Here is a 19,681-nt window from a genome sequence, read left to right as displayed (position 1 = left end):
ACACACACACACACTTTGGAGATTACACACATGCATGCACACAAACAAAGATGCACACACTTTTCTGAGATTTCACACATGCGCGCCTGCCAACGCACGCGCACACAAGCACACGCATACACATAAACACACGTGAGTGTGTGCCATGTATTAACATTACAAAACCTTTGAAGACAAATAAAGATGCTGTATAAGCAGAGTCTGTCCTTGAGCTGCTCGGAGATAGTCTGGAGCTAATGCACGGCTTGGCATGCACCCCCCACATTGCACAAAGAGCTCAGGTTAGTTCAATAACACCCACAGCCAGACCCCTCGCAGTGCAGTACAGCACAATTTCAGACCTGCCAAACCATTCAGGCAGACAGGCACACACACACACACACACACACACGCACACACACACAATGCCACAGGACAGAAGAAATTCTGCTGGAAAACAATTCACCTAAGGACCAGATAACCGTTCGATGTGATCAACATCTGTAGATAATCTTTAAAAGCCTGATGTTTAGGTCAGAATAAATAAAATAAAATAACCACATGCCCAGACCTGTCAAGGCTGAGCACAACCGATCAGCCCTTCCCCTCGGCACTATGGGAATCCCGAGTGCCGTATATAGCTTTGCAAGAGAACTCTGCTACGGACCCCAGCCGCACCGGGGGGACAGCCGGCACGCCTGCCCTTCGCACCACTGGAGACACATTTCACCTTAGCAGCGGAGGACAGAGGTGGAGCAGCAAGACTCATGCTCTGTCCAACATTTTTCCGTCCTACGAGAAATGCCGAGAGGACAGGTGCGGGTCAGCTGAAGGCAGTAGAGAGGTGACCGAGGTGAGGAGTAAGACACGCCAGTCTTCCAGCTTAATGCCAGGGCTCAACGACTGCTCATCTTCTCTCTTTTCCCATCCATTTCTCGGTTTCTCTCTCTCTTTCTGTCTTTCTCTGACACAAGCACGCGCAGACGCACGCACACACACACGCACGCACACGCGGACTTCCATAACTTCAACAGTGTCGCGTACTTCCACATCTCCCACATGCCGATAAACGAGTGTTTGTCCCCCTCTTCTTTCCTGCCTGCTGTGCTCTGTCCATCTTCTCCTCATCCCTCGCTCCGCTCCTGCTGCCCCTGCTGCTGTGGTCTGCCATGCTGAGATGAGAGTGTGGAGTGTTAGATGGATTTGCAGGGAATATGCATGTATGTGCGTGTGTGTTCGGGAGTATTTGAGTGCGCGTGCGTGCGTGTGTGTGTGAGCGCGTCTGTGTGTGCGTCTGTGTCTGAGAGCGGTACTGGCGTGTATGTGTGCGTGAGGAAGAGGGAGAGAGAATGCGTGTGTGGATGTGGAATGCTCCAGCACGGTCTCTCCACAGGAGCGACCAACCTCTCATCAAACCCTTTTGGGATACACCTACTGTGAGAGAGAGAGAGGGAGAGAGAGAGAGAGAGAGAGAGATGGAATGAGGGGGAGAAATTGTTGGAAAGCTTGTCACAGGACTAAACAGAGGGAGTCATGGAAGAGAGACAGGATGAAAAATATTAAGAGCACCAGAGAAACATGACGGAGATTGAAATGGACAGAGAGAGAAAGAGAGAGAGAGAGAGAGAGAGAAATTCAGCAATGTCATGTACAGCCTGTACTCAATGAACAGGGAGTTGGGATATGCTTTATTTCAAGGCTGCAATTACAGGGAGTGTACATCTTCACTTTAAACCTGTAGGACAGAGGTACCACAAAGGGATCCAAACCTACAGCTTTCTGCTAAACTGTGCAACCACTCATACTTTGTACCTTCAAACTAGTTTACCGGCTTCAGCTAGCAGACTTCATGACAGACAAAAATGTAACTTACACAGTCAAAGCTCAGTCAAAATAGTCTGGTAGGTTGTTGTGAAAGTGTTTATCGTGACCTAGCACTGTATAGTCGTCCAAAAGCCACTGCAAATTTACAGTGCCTTGCTTCCCAGAGACAGAAGGACAATAGACAAGGTTTTCCTCTTTCACATGTGCGCGCGCGCACACACACACACACGCACACGCGCACAAACGTGCGCACGCACACGCGCACACACACACACACACACACACACACACACTCTCCTTCTCTTAATAAAGGACAAGAGACATGGATTACTCCTCAGTCTGGCTGAGGAAGGAAGCGCTCCGGGCCCGCTTTGAAACAGTGCTCAAGCTAACAGGGATCAAACATGCTTGTATTACATGTCTCTCAGCTTGACAGCTACAATCCCCTTTCTAAACATGAAGGAACATTTGGGGCATAGGACTTGAATTCAGCCAAACTCCTGGACGGCAACGAGCTGCAGTACGGCTTCCGGGCACAGTGCCCGAGACCCTGACCTGGGGGCCTTTAGCACTGTGCAGCTTCCTAAAATATGGCCAAAATTAGACCCAGCAGAGAGAAGGCAACACTGTGGTGTGGAAAACAGCAGAGAAATTACTGCTGATGACAGTGGAGGAATGAGACCTAGTGTAAAAAAAAACACTTAGACGTGCCAAGGTCAAACCATTTTTATTATTGAAACTGTTAATGGCAATGTGATAGTCACAAATTAGATGAATTGAGGCAACAGTAATGGATTAGGTAAGATCTTATTCTATGGACAATCCAGGAGGTCTCTCATGTTGAGCATGGCCGTAGAGTGCACTGTTAGATTGTTTAGAGTGAAAGGCTGATCAACTTAGAGAGGATTAGAACAAGATGCTGATTTTGATTCTGTACAAGTATCATAACTACAGCAAAACACATTTAGATCAATTTTACAGTACTTCGTAGAAGTTTTTGAAAAAGGTAGATGATCAAGTAGAGATGCTTAATGTGACACTAAAAACACCAGCACTACCTACTGCATGTAACTTAGACTACAAAGACCAGCACTGCCTAACCAAATAACACTGCAGGACTCGCATTTGGTTAGCACTGCCTAGCCGAAAAACATTACGCAGCCAATCACAACATGACCCGAAGCAGCTGATATAGCAACATTAAAAAACAGACCAGTGGTTGGACTGCTGCAAGGCTGTCTTTGCCAACATGGATATTCATATGTTCATATGTGAATTTGGAAGGACACACGCACACACATATTTGTTAACGTGAATTATCAGGACATTGGGTGCATGTGTAATATGTGTATTATACATATGTAACAGCCTAATACGAATTTTCTAAAGGTATGCCATGTCCTAATCCTAAACTTAACCATGGTAACCAAAACAAAACAAAATGATAGTTCTTTTTTTTTTTTCCATTCATGAAACGTGGTGCTTTTGTAAAAAGCACTTTATTTTGTCAGGACTGTTTTACTCGTCCTGACAGGCTGAGCTCCTCTTGGAGGAAATCTTTTATACTAACGCTGAGCCTAAAGACAGCATTACACTAGAACCCTGTCGGACAGACTACACACAAGAAGCGTGTGCGTCACACGTGCATATATATGTTTAAAAAAAAAGTGAAGGATTGGTAATAATTCAAGTGCCTTGAAGGGGCTAGTCATAATTCAAGTGTGTGTCGTGAAGATGTGGGTGTTTGGTCTGCGTTTGAAGACTGCTGTACAGACAGGTAGTGGGGTTTCGTTCCACCATCTGGGTGCTAGTACAGCAGAGACCCTTGAGACATGCCTTCTCTATCTGTTGAGGGGGTTGGTTCGAGACGTGCTGTACTTGAGGCACGAATACAGAGCATGTGACAGCAATTTCTGATAAATACGACTGATGAATAAATGTAACTCGTGAATACGTCTTAAGGTAGAAGGAAACGTATCCCTGCTAGATGACAAAAGTTGCATGATGAGATACCGAAATTAGGAAATGCACCACAAAAGAGGTTCTGTGCAGATGCTAATAATCAACTATTTCCATTTCTACATGTCCATCTCCATGTTCCCATTTCTGGAAGATGACAGAGTAAGTATCGATCAATACTGGCCTTTATGGCTATTTTCTACTGAGAATTACATGCTAGCAACGCAGCATCAGTAATACACTGGACCTTTGAACGTGCTTCATTGCATGAAGCCAACAACTTAATTGTCAGTGAACTGCACAGGTAAACTTGTTAATATTGAACTTGTCCGTCAAATTGGTCATTTAGTATTTGTAGAGAAATTTTCAGTAATTCGCGTGTATATTTAGATTTGGATAACAGGATAATAGCACAATGCCCCTGTTGACTCCTCATCGTCCCGTCATACCGAAGGAGCACGAGCCGAATTTGAATCTGTCACGTTAGACGTTACGTGTCGTGCAAGGCGATTTACACTCCGAGCCAAAAGCCGTAGAGCGAATGCTAAAAGCCGGGGCCCTCATTCAGCCGTACATGCAAAACACAGCAGGGAAAAAAAAAAGAGCAATGCCTACGCACGCTAACACACACACACAGTACGCAGACTGCTCATGGTGGCGTGACAATAGTGAGGGCTTGCAGAAGCATCAAAGGCCTGGGGACCTGAGAGACAGACAGCTGGAGAGAAAGAAAAAGAGAGAGGGTGAGAGAGAGACAGAGAACGAGACTACTATGGTCAGCCTTGTGAAGGAGTGAGAGAGTGAAGGAGTGAGAGAGTGAAGGAGTGAGAGAGTGAAGGAGTGTGCAAGGGCAGGAAAGAGTTCTGCACTTCTAACAGCAGCAAAGTGCCTTTATGCACACAAATCTGGCAAGGCTGTCAGCCAATGGAAGGCTCTGGGTCTGGAATGGGTCTGAAAAAGACTTCTGTCACATCTGAATTTCTTATTTTGCTGCACTATAAGATATGCTAATAGTGTGTGTCCTGCAGGTTTCATTTAACCTTCGTTTACACAATACCACAGGAAAGAGAAGCGCGTATTTCTAAACGTCCCTTTTGCAGGTTGAATGTCGTGAAAGTCGTGGGGAATAGTTCAGAGCGTCTATGGCTCTGTCCGCACCTGTGTGGGCTGTGACAGAACAGAACCTCTGCATGTCTGTGCTTCTGTCAGTGTGAACGGATACATATGCATGTAGCACCTCTGCAGCTCTTAGCAGGTTTAGAATTGTGGAACTGAGCTGAACGTGCAGTTATGCACCATGCAAGTTTCACACAACCTAGTCTGTGTATGAGAGTGTGAGTGCGTGTGCTTGTGTGTGTGTGTGTGTGTGTGTGTGTTTGTGTGTTCCTTTTTATTCTCTCGTACAAGAGGGAAGTACTCAACTCTCTCTGTCCTTCTTACACACACGCAAACACACACCCCACTCGCTCCCATTTATTCCTACTTTCTGTATCTGATTTAATAAGTGAGTGACACAGCAGGAATCAGATCTAAAGATCTGAGGCACCACTGTTATATATGAAACCGTACCAGCAGGCATCAGGGGAAACAATCTATACCACTCATTTAAAAGTATCTCGTTTATTCTAGAAATTGGCTCCTTATACATATTCATTAGAGCTACATATTTCTTTTAAGGTGGTGTAGTTGGGGAAAAGTGAAAGAGAGGGAATGCTTGGGAAAGACTGTGAGAAAGAGAGAGAGGAGGAGAAACACCTCTTTCACTTGCAGATAAGTGGAAAATCTCCAGCGCACAGCTGTCACCATGGAAACCACTATTGAGAGAAAGAGAGACATACACAGAGAGAGCGAAAGAGAGAGAAGACAGAGATAGATCACTGTTTCTGGTTGTAGACCCTCGACTGATGTCCTGCCTACCCCACCCACCCACCCACCCACCCACCCACACACACACACACACACACACACACACACACACAGATAACATACACACTGCATACAGTCCTCTCTGAAATCCCATATCTGTGTGTGCATATGTGTTACAGACCATGTCTTCATCATGAAATAGACATATTTACTCAAGGAGGCATACCAGACATCACACACAGTCCTGTTCATTACATCCATGACTACTGGTGCACATATATTTTTATCGTATACACACACAGAGAATAGTGTTTAGTACAAACGTGCATCAGCACTTTGCTATGGGTTGTCATGTACGTCCATCTCTTCATCTCATATCCATCCCAGTAGCATGATAACCTGAATCAAGATTCACCTGTTTATTGTTCACTGACTCCCTCTCAGCCCTGTTCACACTGTAACAGGCACCTCAATTCACTTAAGAAAACAGCATTCAAAGCAAATGCATCCAGAAGCTCAAAATAACCGCAAAAAATAAATAAACGACTCCAGGTGTGGCGCGCTGTATCTCTGTAGTTCCCTCTCCAGGTCCTAGAGACCTACTAACCTACACCACACAGTGCTTCACCTGCATTAACACCTGCGTCAGATGTTGGCTCAACCCATCCAGCTAATTACCACGACCCACAAGAGTCGAATGGTGTTGCCTCGGAGCACCGAAAGCATGAAACCCCGGTGGGTGGGGAGTCCCCAGACGTGGCACTGGCTTGCAGCGCAGAATGCATTACCAGGTTCCATAGTTGTCGACAGTGAGAGAGCTACCTGGCATGATCCAATCGGTGACGCAGATTAGGCGGGGCAGGAGGGTGAGTGTGCCTCACATTTGCGCTCACACGGGAGCATGTCAACCAGCGAGACCACCGGTGACCAGCCGCAAACCTGAATGTGCTGACGCAGCAAGTGTCTTAGGGCCAGACCACCACCACGACAACACAAGCTCATTCTCACCGGCACACAGATAGAGCTGTTTGAACCACCACAAAGGATCGGATTGTCCTCATAACCTTGCGGAACAGCAAGGTGCATCACACACACTTACGCGGGAGATATGCATCATAATGTATGGAGGGGCACTAGCTATGATAAGGGCACTAGCTATGTTATGGCTTACTTACCTGCGCTAGTAACTATTAGCCTACTAGTCATCAGTCAAGTGAGCTAAGCTATAATGTGTTGACCTGCTATTTCAGGCACTGCACTGTTATCAATTCATTTCAATTAGAAGTTCCTGACATCTCTGTGAGAAAAGAGCACCTACGGGGAAAGTGGGAGAAAGAGAAATCGAGAGAGAGAGAGAGAGAGAGAGAGAAAGAGAGGATGAGCTGAGACTAAGTGATGAATAGTTGATGAAGCGCTTGCGGGTAGAGAAGAAGGGAAAAGCTATTCTCTTTCTCCTTCTCTCTCCCTCTATCTTTCTCTCTTTTCCTATAGATCCTTCCATTTTTTCTCTCCCTCCTTCTCTTGAGTCATGTGGAAGCTAAGCATCTATGCTTTCTGTCTTCTCCTGACGCCCTTCTCCCACTCTCTCTTGCTTTCTCTCTCACCTCCAATAATTCCACTTTTCCACCAGTCACGCGCGTGCACACACACACACACACACACACACACACACACACCTCACACTATCTCCTTACCTCACATATATATGCACTATATGATTCACAGACGTGTAACGGTGGCTAATTTCAATTCCCCATGTGAATAGACCATCTCTGTAAAAGGAAAGCTGAGATGGTCTATTGACATTGCATTTATTTTATGATCATATAATAGGCCACAGGTTATATTATAGAATAATTTGTTTGCTTGCTGTTTAAATGAAAGTGAGAAAAGTGTATGTGTGTGTGTGTGTGTGTGTAAGAGAGAGAAAAAAAGTGAGATACAGACAGACGGACAGGCGTGCACAAACACAGCTAGAAACTGTTAGTTTGTCCTGACACAAAAGCCTCTTTCATACACACATAAACAGTACAGCTTCCCTGCAGGAAAGAAAATGAAAATGTCACAGGTGAGAAGACCGCAACGGTGTGTGTTTCTGGATTAGACAAGCATACACTACTGCGTTTTGCTAACAAGCAGCTCTGAAGTGGAAAGTAAAGCTCAGGCTAGTGGTCTATTCAAGCAGGGGACTGTAGCTGAAGAAAAAAAACAAGAACCTCTCAATTATTCAGAGGCTGGAAAAACGTTGTGCTTTCCTGCCTCCGCCAAAGGACCCTCGCGACCAGTCCAATGTCCAGATGCGGTTGGTCAAACGGCACACACACTTCGACAATATCTGTCTCAGTACGCCCCCGAAGTGTTTGGTTGAAACGAAGACAACTGAGTTACCCACATGTGTAGCTATTCACTGAGGCCTTCTGCTACCCAACATGTTCTTTAAACACCTGAACAAGGGAAATACAGGAAAAAGACATATGGTTTATAAAAAAGACGTGACAGCGCCTGTGATAGCGCCATGTCCGATTAGACGTGGGGCTCGTCTAACGATCATACTGAATCTTTCTTTGCATTTAGCATAAACTCTGGCTTGAAACAGAAACCGTGAGTCAGTGCTCTCCAACTCTGCACTCTGCTCACCAACTGCATTATTCATACAAGCCCCAGATCTCGCAAACTCACCCAGTCAGCCTCACCCTCTCTCTCTCTCTCTCTCTCTCTCTCTCTCACCCTCTCTCTCTCTCTCTCTCTATCTCACCCTCTCTCTCTCTCTCTCTATCTCACCCTCTCTCTCTCTCTCTCTCTATCTCACCCTCTCTCTCTCTCTCTCTCTCTCTCTCTCTCTCTCTCTCTCTCTCTCACCCTCTCTCTCTCTCCCTCTCTCTCTCTCTCTCTCTCTCTCTCTCTCTATCTCACCCTCTCCCTCTCTACCTCTGTATAGCGCTTTTGATGTTGTGTACCTAAACGTATGGCGAATTAAATTCACTAAAAAAAATCACGTAAATTTAGAGCTAAACCGTTGCACCCATTCAAACAACCCTCATACAAAGAAAGATGAAATGCCTCTTTAATGTGTCGAAGTCTTTCTAGTTATAGATTACACAGTCATTTGATCAGGCCCTATCTCCCTGCGCAGACCTAACTGTTTTCCCCATCACTGGCCATAAAGCAGCTCACGCCGGTCAGATGGAAGCCAAGGTCTCCAACGCAGACACTGCTGCACTTCTTGCTGCCCTGCATTGCGAGTTACTGTATGCCCTGCACAGAGAGGGATAGCTGTGTGGTGGGTCAGATGATGATGTAAGGTGTGAATGCTGACTAATAATACAAGCCCACTTTCCCCAAAAACACAATGGCACAAAGACTGCCTCAACATGGTGGAAAGGAGCATCTCTGTCAACACAACTTCAAACGGTTCAGATGAGGTAAACCCACCAGATCTTTAGTCTAATGTTAGTATAATGTTAGCCCAACAGGATGTATAAATCTTATTTCATAAGGCATCTCCATTTCAGCCCTGAGCACCTTCATCTCAAGCCTACTTTAAAACCCAAAAGGATTTTGAACCCTTCACTGGAGTGGATTTCAGTGGACGTATAGGATGGCTATGGAAGACCAGGTACAAAGGTTCAAATATACAGCATAGCATCAAGGTAAGTTTCAAGTGGTAACAGGACCCACAGTCACTTTAATTTAACTACACCACAGCATTGGAAACATCAGAACAATTAGTTCTGTGATTCTGACTTTTCCATGCTTGCGCAAAGTTTTGGCTGAATTACTGCGCATATCTCTAATTTATAATTTGCCACTGGTTTCCGAATTCGTTACGGAGAGCCAAAAGCAGTAAAAAGAAACGCAAAAAACGACGGTCTGGTGGTTTCATGCATCTTCTATCTGCATTTCAACACATTTCTTTTAAGCCGGTCTCTTAAAGCAAGCGATCGACGGAACATACTGCTAATTCCCCGTCACGTGGTTTTGCGCTACATGTCTAATAAAGGCCAAAATGTTGTCTGTAATGCATTTATTACGCACAGAACCAAAGGTATGATCAAATTAAACGGAAGCCACATGTCAAGTATTCCACTCGCATACAGGGTCGCTTCGCCTTGGAAATGTTTGAATGACAGTATGATTAAACACTATATTATACCGCATCATTTCAAATTACGCTTTAAATTAATTAACTAGTCGGATAAAAATGATCTATCTATGTATACTGCGACCTAACCAACCTAATAGAACTCGTGACCTGCGAGCTACAGATAATTGGTAATTTAATGCAGGGCTACCTTATGTGCTCTCTCTCTCTCTCTCTCTCTCTCTCTCTCTCTCTCTCTCTTTCTCTCTCTGTGTGTGTGTGTGTGTTTATGTTTATAACGGGTAATTGGAACAATTATGTTGAGACGCACAACACATACGCTTGACCGTAGTTTTCTATTCATTTACCTCACATGGAAAACGTACCAGGGAAAGCATGTCAGCATGAATGTATTATAAATCACCACACACGAATGTACCCTGTATCGCTGTAGCAATAGCGCTCCAACACACCGAGCAATAAATGATAAACTTACCGCAGTCTTCACACAATATACTCTCCACATCTTTTTTCAAATTTTTCTCAATGGTTTCCAAAGGGGCATACGACGCTTTGAACACCAAGGGCTCCTCCGTTGGGTCCATGAAAAACAAATATCTGTGGTCCTTTTCCACCGCAACACACGGAGCCTCAGAGCCGAATTCCCCGACTGTCACGAGCTGCTCCCGCTCCAGCCCGCCGCTGTTCGACGGCCACACGTCCAGCACTTTGACATTCACACTGTACGCCTCCGCGGAGACGTTTTCGGGCAGCGAGCGCACCTCGCCTTCGATCACCACGGCCGACTGGTAAGCCTGTTCCTGCAGGGAATCCAAACTCGGGGCGTAGCAGGCGAAGGAGACCCCGACGACCAGCATGGAGAAATGCACCGGATCAAGCCTCCTCATGCCGTCTACTGTGGCTCGGGGGAGGTCGGTCGCGGTGGTGCAGTGCTCTCGGGGCTGACGCGGGGCGAGGACGATGGAGTTGTGTTATGGTGCTGGGGTGCTGAGAATAGGCTCCGGTAGCAGGGCAGAGCGGCAGACCTTGCGCAAGTGTCCATGCCATCTGTGTGTGTCGCTTTCCCCATGCAATTCGTGATGGGGAAACACCGACCACTTAGGAACCGGAAACAGCCCCAGTTAGTGGCGCTGGGCTAAAAGATCTGGCTGCTGCATTCTCCTTCAACACAATCCCCAAACGCCGAAGTGCATTCATAAATTACGCTTCCTACGAGATCACGGATTCTGCAAAACGCCGCTAGTCGTTCCGTGTCCAACGAATGTCATCGCCCTGGTGGGCATTACTGCCGCTGGAGAAAAAAAAAAACCCGAAAAAAAAACCCGTGGGCTTTGTAGAAGCGATTTCGGTTCAACATGCACAAAATAACGGATTCGTTCAAAAACGGCCTTTCTAGATGTTAGATTTTGATGTCTGCCGGTGGATTTTTACGCTTGAATTGCTCCTCGAAGCGCGACGACACATCAACGCGCGCAGGAGCTGCTCAGTTTGGCGATGCAACAAGCGCGTCCCCTCTGCTCGCTGCCCGTACCCCTGTGTGCACCAGCGGCTTACGTGAACAAATATCACCTTCCTGGGCTGGGGCGTCTGCTAGACCTCCTTGCGCAAATAGACTAACGATAAGGAACGACAGTGCGACCGTCAACCCACATGCGATGACTGTAGGTCAGCAAGTAATTCCTCGAACCCCCCCTGCAATGTCCGCTTATCTGTTACCTTTCTTAAAATGTTGGAGCGAAGCGTCGAGAACTATAACACGACACCATCACACGGCACACACGAACGCTTATCTTACATTATAAAGGACCGTTTCCGTACACGTCTACGACAACAGAAACAGGCTGAGGCCACCGCAGACCGCAGCCTCTGAAGCGATGACTAACGCTGCGAAAGTAGCTCTAAATGGCATCAATGCCCAGGCGATCAGAAATCAGTTTAACGTTATCCGCTTTTATTAAGTCAGCTGCCGCATTCAGGTCACATTCACCATTTTGCCCCAAAAAGCGACCAGCCAGGCGTCAAAGCGGCAGAAGAGCAAACAATCGACCATCCTATCAGCCATATTTACCACGGCAACAGGTCCTGCGGGCATTTGGCTGGGAGAGGGCACTGTCTATACTAAAGGGAGACCAGTCATTGCAGCGTTATGACAAAAATATATCTTATTAAAAGAGAAATGCTACAATGGCGCTAGACTAGGATATGGCTTGCGAAGGGCATATTTAAAACAAAAAGGGGAATTTAAAGTGACAGAGAGTGTTGCATCATTTGGCTGTATCAATAAATGCGACGCGAGAGAGCGCATGTGTTGCTGGGCGACCGTCATAAACTGCTATCAGGCGACATCTGCAGGCCGAGTAACGCGCGCATGTAGCGCAGTTGTGTAGAGAGACATTGTAGAATTCGACCATCCCAATCTACAAGCATCGATATAGTAAGCTGATTAACTTTCACGTCTGTACATGCATAAGAATTTAGCTAAAGGAAAGTGTAAGATCAACGTTGTTAGTTTTGCATGAACTCCGAGATCAAAGGGATATCTTTGTTAAGTATTCTCCCTTTCATTCTTTATTTTGGCATAACCACTGATCTGTGTTCATCTGTTTTCATTTTTGGTCTTTCATATTTAAAAATGATGGTATTAGACAATAATTTATCCATTCATTACTTGTCTGTCAAATTCAGGTTATCGTTACTGGGGGCCCCAGAACTGTCGCTGTCCGTGGTACTGAAAAGCAAATCTTTTAAAAGAACTCCTATATTTCAAGTCGCGGATACTAATTTAGTCATTTCAAGTACCCCTCGTGTAGTCTGTCACCACCATCAGATTTCACATTTTCCTTCTCATTAGAAGTGCATATTTTTTTATGACTGAAGTTCAAGGCATTGTTTTTGCTGACACTCATGTAGCCAGACGCTATTAAACCCCTAGACCTACAGGCCTGTGTCAGGGATTTCAGCCACAAATGACAGAAAATAACCATCAGGGTCGAACTGGATTCTGAAATTACAACCATACCCGAGGTCGGTTTAGCACATTCTTTGTGTATAGGCCTCACCCCGAAAAGAGCAGTTTATATTTTACCACTTTAGAAAGCCCATCCTTGGTGAATGGGAACTTGTTGCGTAAGGAAGTAAATGCAGCGGTCGTATTTAATTAATAGAAATTACTTGTCTATCTCAAAGAATGCATCTACGCATCAATCACTTCTGTAAATAGCCATAACTATTTTCTACGCACACACACACATACACACACACACACACACTCACGCGCGCGCGCGCGCACACACATGCACACACACACACACACATACACACACACTCTCACACACACACACACACACACACACACACACACACACACACACACACACACACACACACACACACACACACACACACACACACACACACACGACACATTACTGTTGCTTTGCACAGTGGTGCGCATTTTTAGCGCTGGACTGACGTTAACCAATACAGCCACAATCTCAAACATCTCTTTCGGACTACAGTGGGCCTCGCCTATATAGTACCTTACTTTTTTTGGCCGTCGTCTACAGATATCGCGAGAGTTGAGCAGCGTCTGACTAGCTGTCGGGGTAACAGTAAAGCTGAGGGAGACGGAGAGAAGGTAAGCGGGGCTGCATCATGGCGGACAGAGACAGTGGTAGTGAGCACGGAGGATTTGCCACAGGCCCCGGCGCCGGCCAAATGCACCCAGGCGCAATGGGCGTAGCTTCGCGGCTCCAGCATGATACGGAGGAGCTCGCATCTAAGCGTGTTGACATTCAGAACAAACGCTTCTATCTAGACGTAAAGCAAAACGCCAAAGGCCGCTTTCTGAAGATAGCCGAGGTCGGGGCCGGGGGAAACAAGAGTCGCCTGACTCTGTCGATGTCGGTAGCCGTAGAGTTCCGGGACTATTTGGGGGACTTCATCGAGCACTATGCGCAGCTAGGCCCCAGCAACCCGGACATAATCCAGGACGAGCCCCGGAGAGCGCTGAAAAGTGAGTTTCTGGTGCGGGAGAATCGGAAGTACTATATGGATTTGAAGGAGAATCAAAGGGGGCGGTTTCTGAGGATCCGACAGACCGTGAACCGGGGCCCCGGACTGGGAACCGCGCAAGGCCAGACTATCGCTCTTCCTGCTCAGGGACTCATCGAGTTCCGCGACGCTTTGGCTAAACTTATCGACGACTACGGAGTAGACGAGGACCCCGCGGAGTTACCGGAGGGCACCTCTCTGACCGTGGACAACAAGCGCTTTTTCTTCGACGTGGGCTCGAACAAGTACGGGGTTTTCATGCGGGTCAGCGAGGTGAAGCCGACGTACCGCAACTCCATCACGGTGCCCTGCAAAGTGTGGCCCAAATTCGGAGCCACCTTCTGTAAATACGCGGACGACATGAAAAAGATTCAAGAGAGGAGCAGGGAGAGAAGGGCGCGCGAGCTCTTACCGGAGGGCCTGCACGGCGACGATGGGGACGAGGATTAATGGATATGACGTTTATCCGCGAGGACGGGACATATTTTTAAAACAAAAATATGACAAAATAACGAATGACCATGTAATCAAACGTTACTGTACAAGAATGGCGTGAGTTAGAATTGCAAGGGATCGTCCTACACTCAACCCTCACAGACTTACAGTTGCATCTCTTCACCCATCGCCGGATATTACCCACTTACCATATAACAGTAAGCCGCTGCTACCGATAACATGATACGTGAACTGTGTCCGAGATGGTCCAAATGTCATAGACCGGAGTGTGTCGTTCCCTAGTTCCCATGCGTTCTGTACACGTCCAAGCTATTACAAAACTACTCCAAAGTGCAAATTGAAGTGGGGGAAAAATGCTAAAGCGGAGATCTATTTCTTAAAACGAGTGGTGATATTTGACTTCCAGCACAAGGCTACTGTATTTAGGAATGATCTGAACCAAAATCGTAATTTAAGAAAACAAAATCTATATTTGATGGTACGTTTAGGAGATAGTGCTGTTTGTATTGACATGCACTACAACAGAACACTGCGCATTGATCTGTTGAACGGATGTCAACCCTCAGACTGACCGACTAAAGGCATCTGAGGAAATCTAAACGTGTAATCCTGCTCGTTTGCCTTTTGAAATGGATAAACAGCAGATGAGAGAGTTTTTATTAGCTCGTCATAAAACGTTTGCTTTATACCAGATTTAGTAAGGAGAGTAACAGCGCAGCAAAATCTGAGAGGTGTTGCTATTACGATCGGTAAAGGTTTAAGGTTTATTTCTATTAAATATTATCAACCCAACTGCACCACGCACAGCAAAATGCCCGTTGTTGAATTAAAGCATACAGTGCTGAATAAACACATACAGTGTCTATTGAAGTCCGGCCGGACAGAAATGGAACACTGCATGTGGTACTTCAGCCCTGGGGAATTTGCTGTGTGCCCACTGTCCTCTGGGCACGTTTCATTCAAGTGCTAACTTAGAAATACAAATTATGATTTTGTGAATCAGATGTATTTAGATTCTTATAAAAAAATACCCACGTTTTTGTGGGATTTTTTTTTCTTTTTCGGGAGGTGGGTGGGGGTGGGTGAGGGGGGTATTGAAAAAAAAAGAGCTGTCCACTAGTGTAAGAATGCGTTGCGTTAAAAACGGCGCGCATGCGTGTGAAGCTGCGCGGAGCATCCTCTACAACGTCAAAAAGAACCTGGTGCCTTATACTCTCCACACGTTTACATGCTTTACGTGTCCGATACTTTCGATCGCTGTTCGTCTTTCTTTGTGTTTGGGTCACAACGGTGTTGTTGCTGTGCCACTTGTGGTGCTTCTAAAGGACTTCAACAAGCCAAACTCAAAGAGGCTCACAAGTTTATCTCCTTTCTTGTCATCTGGAACAGTGATGATGATGATGATGATGATGATGATGATGATGGTGATGATGATGATGATGATTATTATTATTATTATTTTGATGACTTAGTTTAAAGCGTTTATGTTAACATAGATATTCTCACCCAGAAGCTGTGGAGATCTGCTCCTTGTACTCCGGTTAAAAAAAGAAAAAAGTTATACATAAAAATGGACGTCGTTTAGAAAATTGCTGTCTGTCGCTCCAGCCCCGCGTTATGCTATCTAGGCCTATGTGAGTAGCCTTACGGCCGAGGCGGTAGCCTATGTTTTTGTATGGTGCTATTATTCCCCTCCCATGGGGTTTCGTCCGTCTTGCTTAAATCAGTTGTTCAACTAGTTCCGTCAACCTAGTCATACCGCAGCTCGTCGTTTTCGCTCAGTATTTTTGCTCAGATTGCAGCGCTAACATGTCAGTATCGTGTGCAATATTGTAGGTTACGTGCCAACGGTGGCAGTTTCACTATGTAGATACAACGACATTCTCTGTAATCAAAACAAGCATGCGAATGCATGAGGCTGACTTCATTGATGCAAATTTGCTAAGCATTGAGGTTGTGAAAACGGAATATTCCATGATGCCTGGGTCTCAAGGGTCTACCAACAGGTGTCAAGCTGCCATATTAGGTGTTGTGACACGGGCAGTGTTAGCGCGAGCCTTTCTGGTTTTCCAGCAGCCACATCGTCGTGTTGTGTGTGTTGTTAAGACATGACAATGGAGCCACGCGATCCGGGTCAGTTTAAAAGGCTGGAGATTTGCTCGTTTCTCTCATTTCATATGTTTAAAGGCACAATGCTTCCTCAATGAAGTCTTAAATATTTATTTGAGAAAATAATATTTGAAGAGTTTTATTATTTCAAAAAACAAAAAACAAAAACTAATCTAATCTCTTACCCCTTTAAAATATGATAGATGAACACTTTTGCACAGACATAACATGAAAATTGCTTTTGTTAGAGCAACAACATTACAAAGATTCGACAGGATGTGTTTAACTCGTACCTGTGACACAGATACGTGCAGCCAGGTTCTCGAACACAGCCTCAGTAAGAGCGTACACAGTACAGCAGCCTACAGTCTGGGGTTTGTAAGACTCCCTGATATGGGCCTATGCCAAGGACATGAGCACATAGGAAGACTGAGGATGCAGGAATCATGGCCACCACTGAGCCCTTCCAAGGGTCCGATGTCTGCATAGTAAAGGCATTTTGAGCACTTTCTCTTTTTCTCTGCCCTCCTTTCCAGTGTAACCCTTAAACTGGGTTATAGTTGACTTAGACAATACCTCTTCAAGATTTGAGCTTTACTTATAGAATGCTCACTTCTCATACAGAGGCTATTTTAAGCCCTGTGCATAGACCTTTGTCTTTTTCTATAGACTTTTTTTCCCCCTTTAGGCCAGCAAGTTAATCTTTTCTTAACACTGCCCCGGTCAGACTACCAAACTGTTCAGTATGTGCCACAAATGTGATCATTTGACCAGTTCCATTAAGCTTCTTGTTTGTACATAACACATTACCACAAATTTAAAACTGGAAATAAAACAGAGCCTTTTGTTCTTGAAAATGGTGTTCCCTGGAACAGAAAATCATTACAAATCCAGAACAACTCACAAATCTACAGGATGTTTTGCACTCAGAACAAGAAGAAAAAACAAAAAGATGCCTCTAACAATCAAATACGCACACTCATATAAGAGGTATATTTCTATTTGAAAAAATAACTAGTCCATTATAAAGGTGCTATTAAGTACTAGATGGCTTTGTGACCCAGCAAACTGACTGGAAAGTTGGTAGTGTTTCTCTGAGAGGGCTGATTGCTCTCTCATTGACCGTCTGAGAGCCGCAGAGCTTACTCTCTCTACACTAGCAAAGTTCTGGCTTTGCTTCCAAACCACAGAGCAGTATTTACCGATAGACAAACATGCACTGTGGTAAATATTAGTAAGGTGTAACACACACACAGTACACTGGTGTTAATGTGCAAGAATGAATCCTGTAAATCTGTCATTCATGTGTTTTTCTAAACATTACTGCTTGAAAGCAGTATGACCATCTTTAAGCGCTTATGTGTTAGCAGTTTGTTTCAAAACCCAGACAATTCAGAAAACATAAACAGGATTCAGCAAAATTTTAACAAACTTGGAACTGTGTGTGTGCGATATAAGTTTTCAATTAACCCTTCTGAAATCATGGCCAGTTCTAGTTCTTTGTTAGTTTTCACTTTACGGATGTAAACCTTCACTCAATGCCTTGACTAAACCAGCTTAGCATATACATGTTTGCATATTTCTGTGTTACTACATACAGAAGACATTGTCTAGGCTATCAGTTCGATGCATAGGTGGACATTAGGGATGGCTTTAGAATTTTCAGGATCCAAGGGTAAATGCGTAATGAGGGTGCTCACATATCCGATGTTCCATCCCTGTTTTATTCCCTATGAAATGTGTTGTACTTAAAAAAGTTAAATATATGACCTGTGATGTGTGTGTATATATGGTTTGTTACATATGATACTCCTCTTTATGAAAAAAAGGATATTATATATATATATATATATATATATATATATATATATATATATATATATATATATATATATATATAGAGGAAACGCATATTGCTGTTTTTTCCTTTGTATTTTATACTTACAGACGCATTGAATCAAATGGATAAATACTTGCACTTTAATTATATTAAGAAAAATAAAAATCTGCATATTATTTTTGATAGGAGATCTCACATTCAAAAAGAGTATAAAATTCCTTTCAGGCTTTGTGACAATTGCTGTTGGGCAGAGATGTATCATGTTCTTCTACTTATTAAAGTCTATTTTGTCTGTGTTACAGAAGGTTTACTAAAGTCAACTGCATGATGAAGTAATAGTGCACCAACTGTTTTTTTATTTAGTTGGTTAAAATGTCTGATGAAAAAACTGTGATGATTGCTCTCATGTATGTACCATGTTAAAGTTCATCCATGCATTTTTGAGTCTTCATTTTTTCTTGTTTTTTCTTGTTTTTGCCTTCCTTCTATCATGAATATGGTGCTTACACAGGATTAGAAGAAGTCCCTTTCATTCTCGTCTTCATGAGTGCCACCATCACCACCGTTATCCTCTGTATCCTGCATCCATCCTCTAGCTGTTTGTGTATTATCACAAATTTACTGAATTTCCGTTATTGGTGACAAGTGCGTTTTTGTACAGGTACTTTGTTTCTAGGTTGGAAAAGCATTTTTTTTTTTTTTGGTCTGAAAACAACTAATTGCAATAAAACATACATTCCCCTGGCATTCATGTTCATGTGTTGTCGGACTGAATTGTGTTATGTTAACCCTTTCAGGGCAAGAGGTCTAATGTGCAAACCTTCGGTGAACGTACAGCAAGCATTTTTAACTGATATATTAGAGTAGTACCCTAACTTCATATAAACAGGATGGCAAAGATGTCATGTACGAATCTTCATTTAATATACAGCAATCGTTTAATAACTGACAATACCACAGTTGGTACCCAGTTTAATTATTAAATTGATAATAATTAAATATATCGAGAACCACTGGGTTAAGAGCTATAATATGTACAAAAGTTATGTTTTGTAAAATGATAATGAATTTGAACACACTGCTCATGTTTATGATGTCCCCTACTGGCGAGATGAAGAGCTGTCCACGGTGCTGAAAAAAACGATACCCACCCTTCAAGTGAATAGTTTCATACTGCGCCCAAAAGCTGCAGACATCTCACCTCATTACCAACCATAAAGGCATTACTGCAAAACGACAGTATAATGGTCTAAATTGTTAAGCTGTTAAAGTGTAAATAGGAAGGATGAAATTGTTAAACATGCTCCTAGAGCTGCGAATCGGTATAAAAATACCTTGTTTAGCTACTGCTAATATGGTCCTTGTTATTAATATATAGTTTTGTAAAGAATAGGCCTTGTTTATATGTAAAAAATAATATTACAAGTAGAGTCTCATCCTTGTCATTCTGCCAGCTTAGGTCATCTAACGTAAAAGTTGCACATCATGTGTGA

At 44.2% G+C, this 19,681-nt stretch overlaps 2 protein-coding genes across 2 annotated transcripts in view; one reads left to right on the top strand and one right to left on the bottom strand.

Annotated features, from left to right (window-relative positions):
• nrg2b (neuregulin 2b) overlaps nucleotides 1-11,852 on the bottom strand; it is a 30,763-nt gene extending 18,911 nt beyond the window's left edge. The window contains exon 1 of the mRNA XM_035531904.1: nucleotides 10,206-11,852. Coding sequence (XP_035387797.1) covers nucleotides 10,206-10,617 — 412 coding nt within the window. The 5' untranslated portion in view covers nucleotides 10,618-11,852. The remainder of the gene's footprint in view (nucleotides 1-10,205) is intronic.
• A 1,400-nt stretch (nucleotides 11,853-13,252) lies between these two features.
• On the top strand, nucleotides 13,253-15,296 carry purab (purine-rich element binding protein Ab). Its single transcript, XM_027003639.2, has one exon. The coding sequence runs from the start codon at nucleotides 13,385-13,387 to the stop codon at nucleotides 14,231-14,233; it is 849 nt and encodes a 282-aa protein (XP_026859440.1). The 5' UTR covers nucleotides 13,253-13,384; the 3' UTR covers nucleotides 14,234-15,296.
• The last annotated feature ends 4,385 nt before the right edge of the window (nucleotides 15,297-19,681 follow it).

The sequence above is a fragment of the Electrophorus electricus genome, chromosome 12 (genome assembly GCF_013358815.1).
Source record: "Electrophorus electricus isolate fEleEle1 chromosome 12, fEleEle1.pri, whole genome shotgun sequence".
NCBI lineage: Eukaryota > Metazoa > Chordata > Actinopteri > Gymnotiformes > Gymnotidae > Electrophorus > Electrophorus electricus.
The sequence above is the reverse complement of the archived record's forward strand: the minus strand, read 5'-3'. Positions and strand labels throughout refer to the sequence as shown.

What these genes read in the sequence shown, in the direction of transcription:
- purab (XM_027003639.2), top strand. Translation starts at nt 13,385, where the DNA reads ATGGCGGACAGAGACAGTGGTAGTGAGCACGGAGGATTTGCCACAGGC.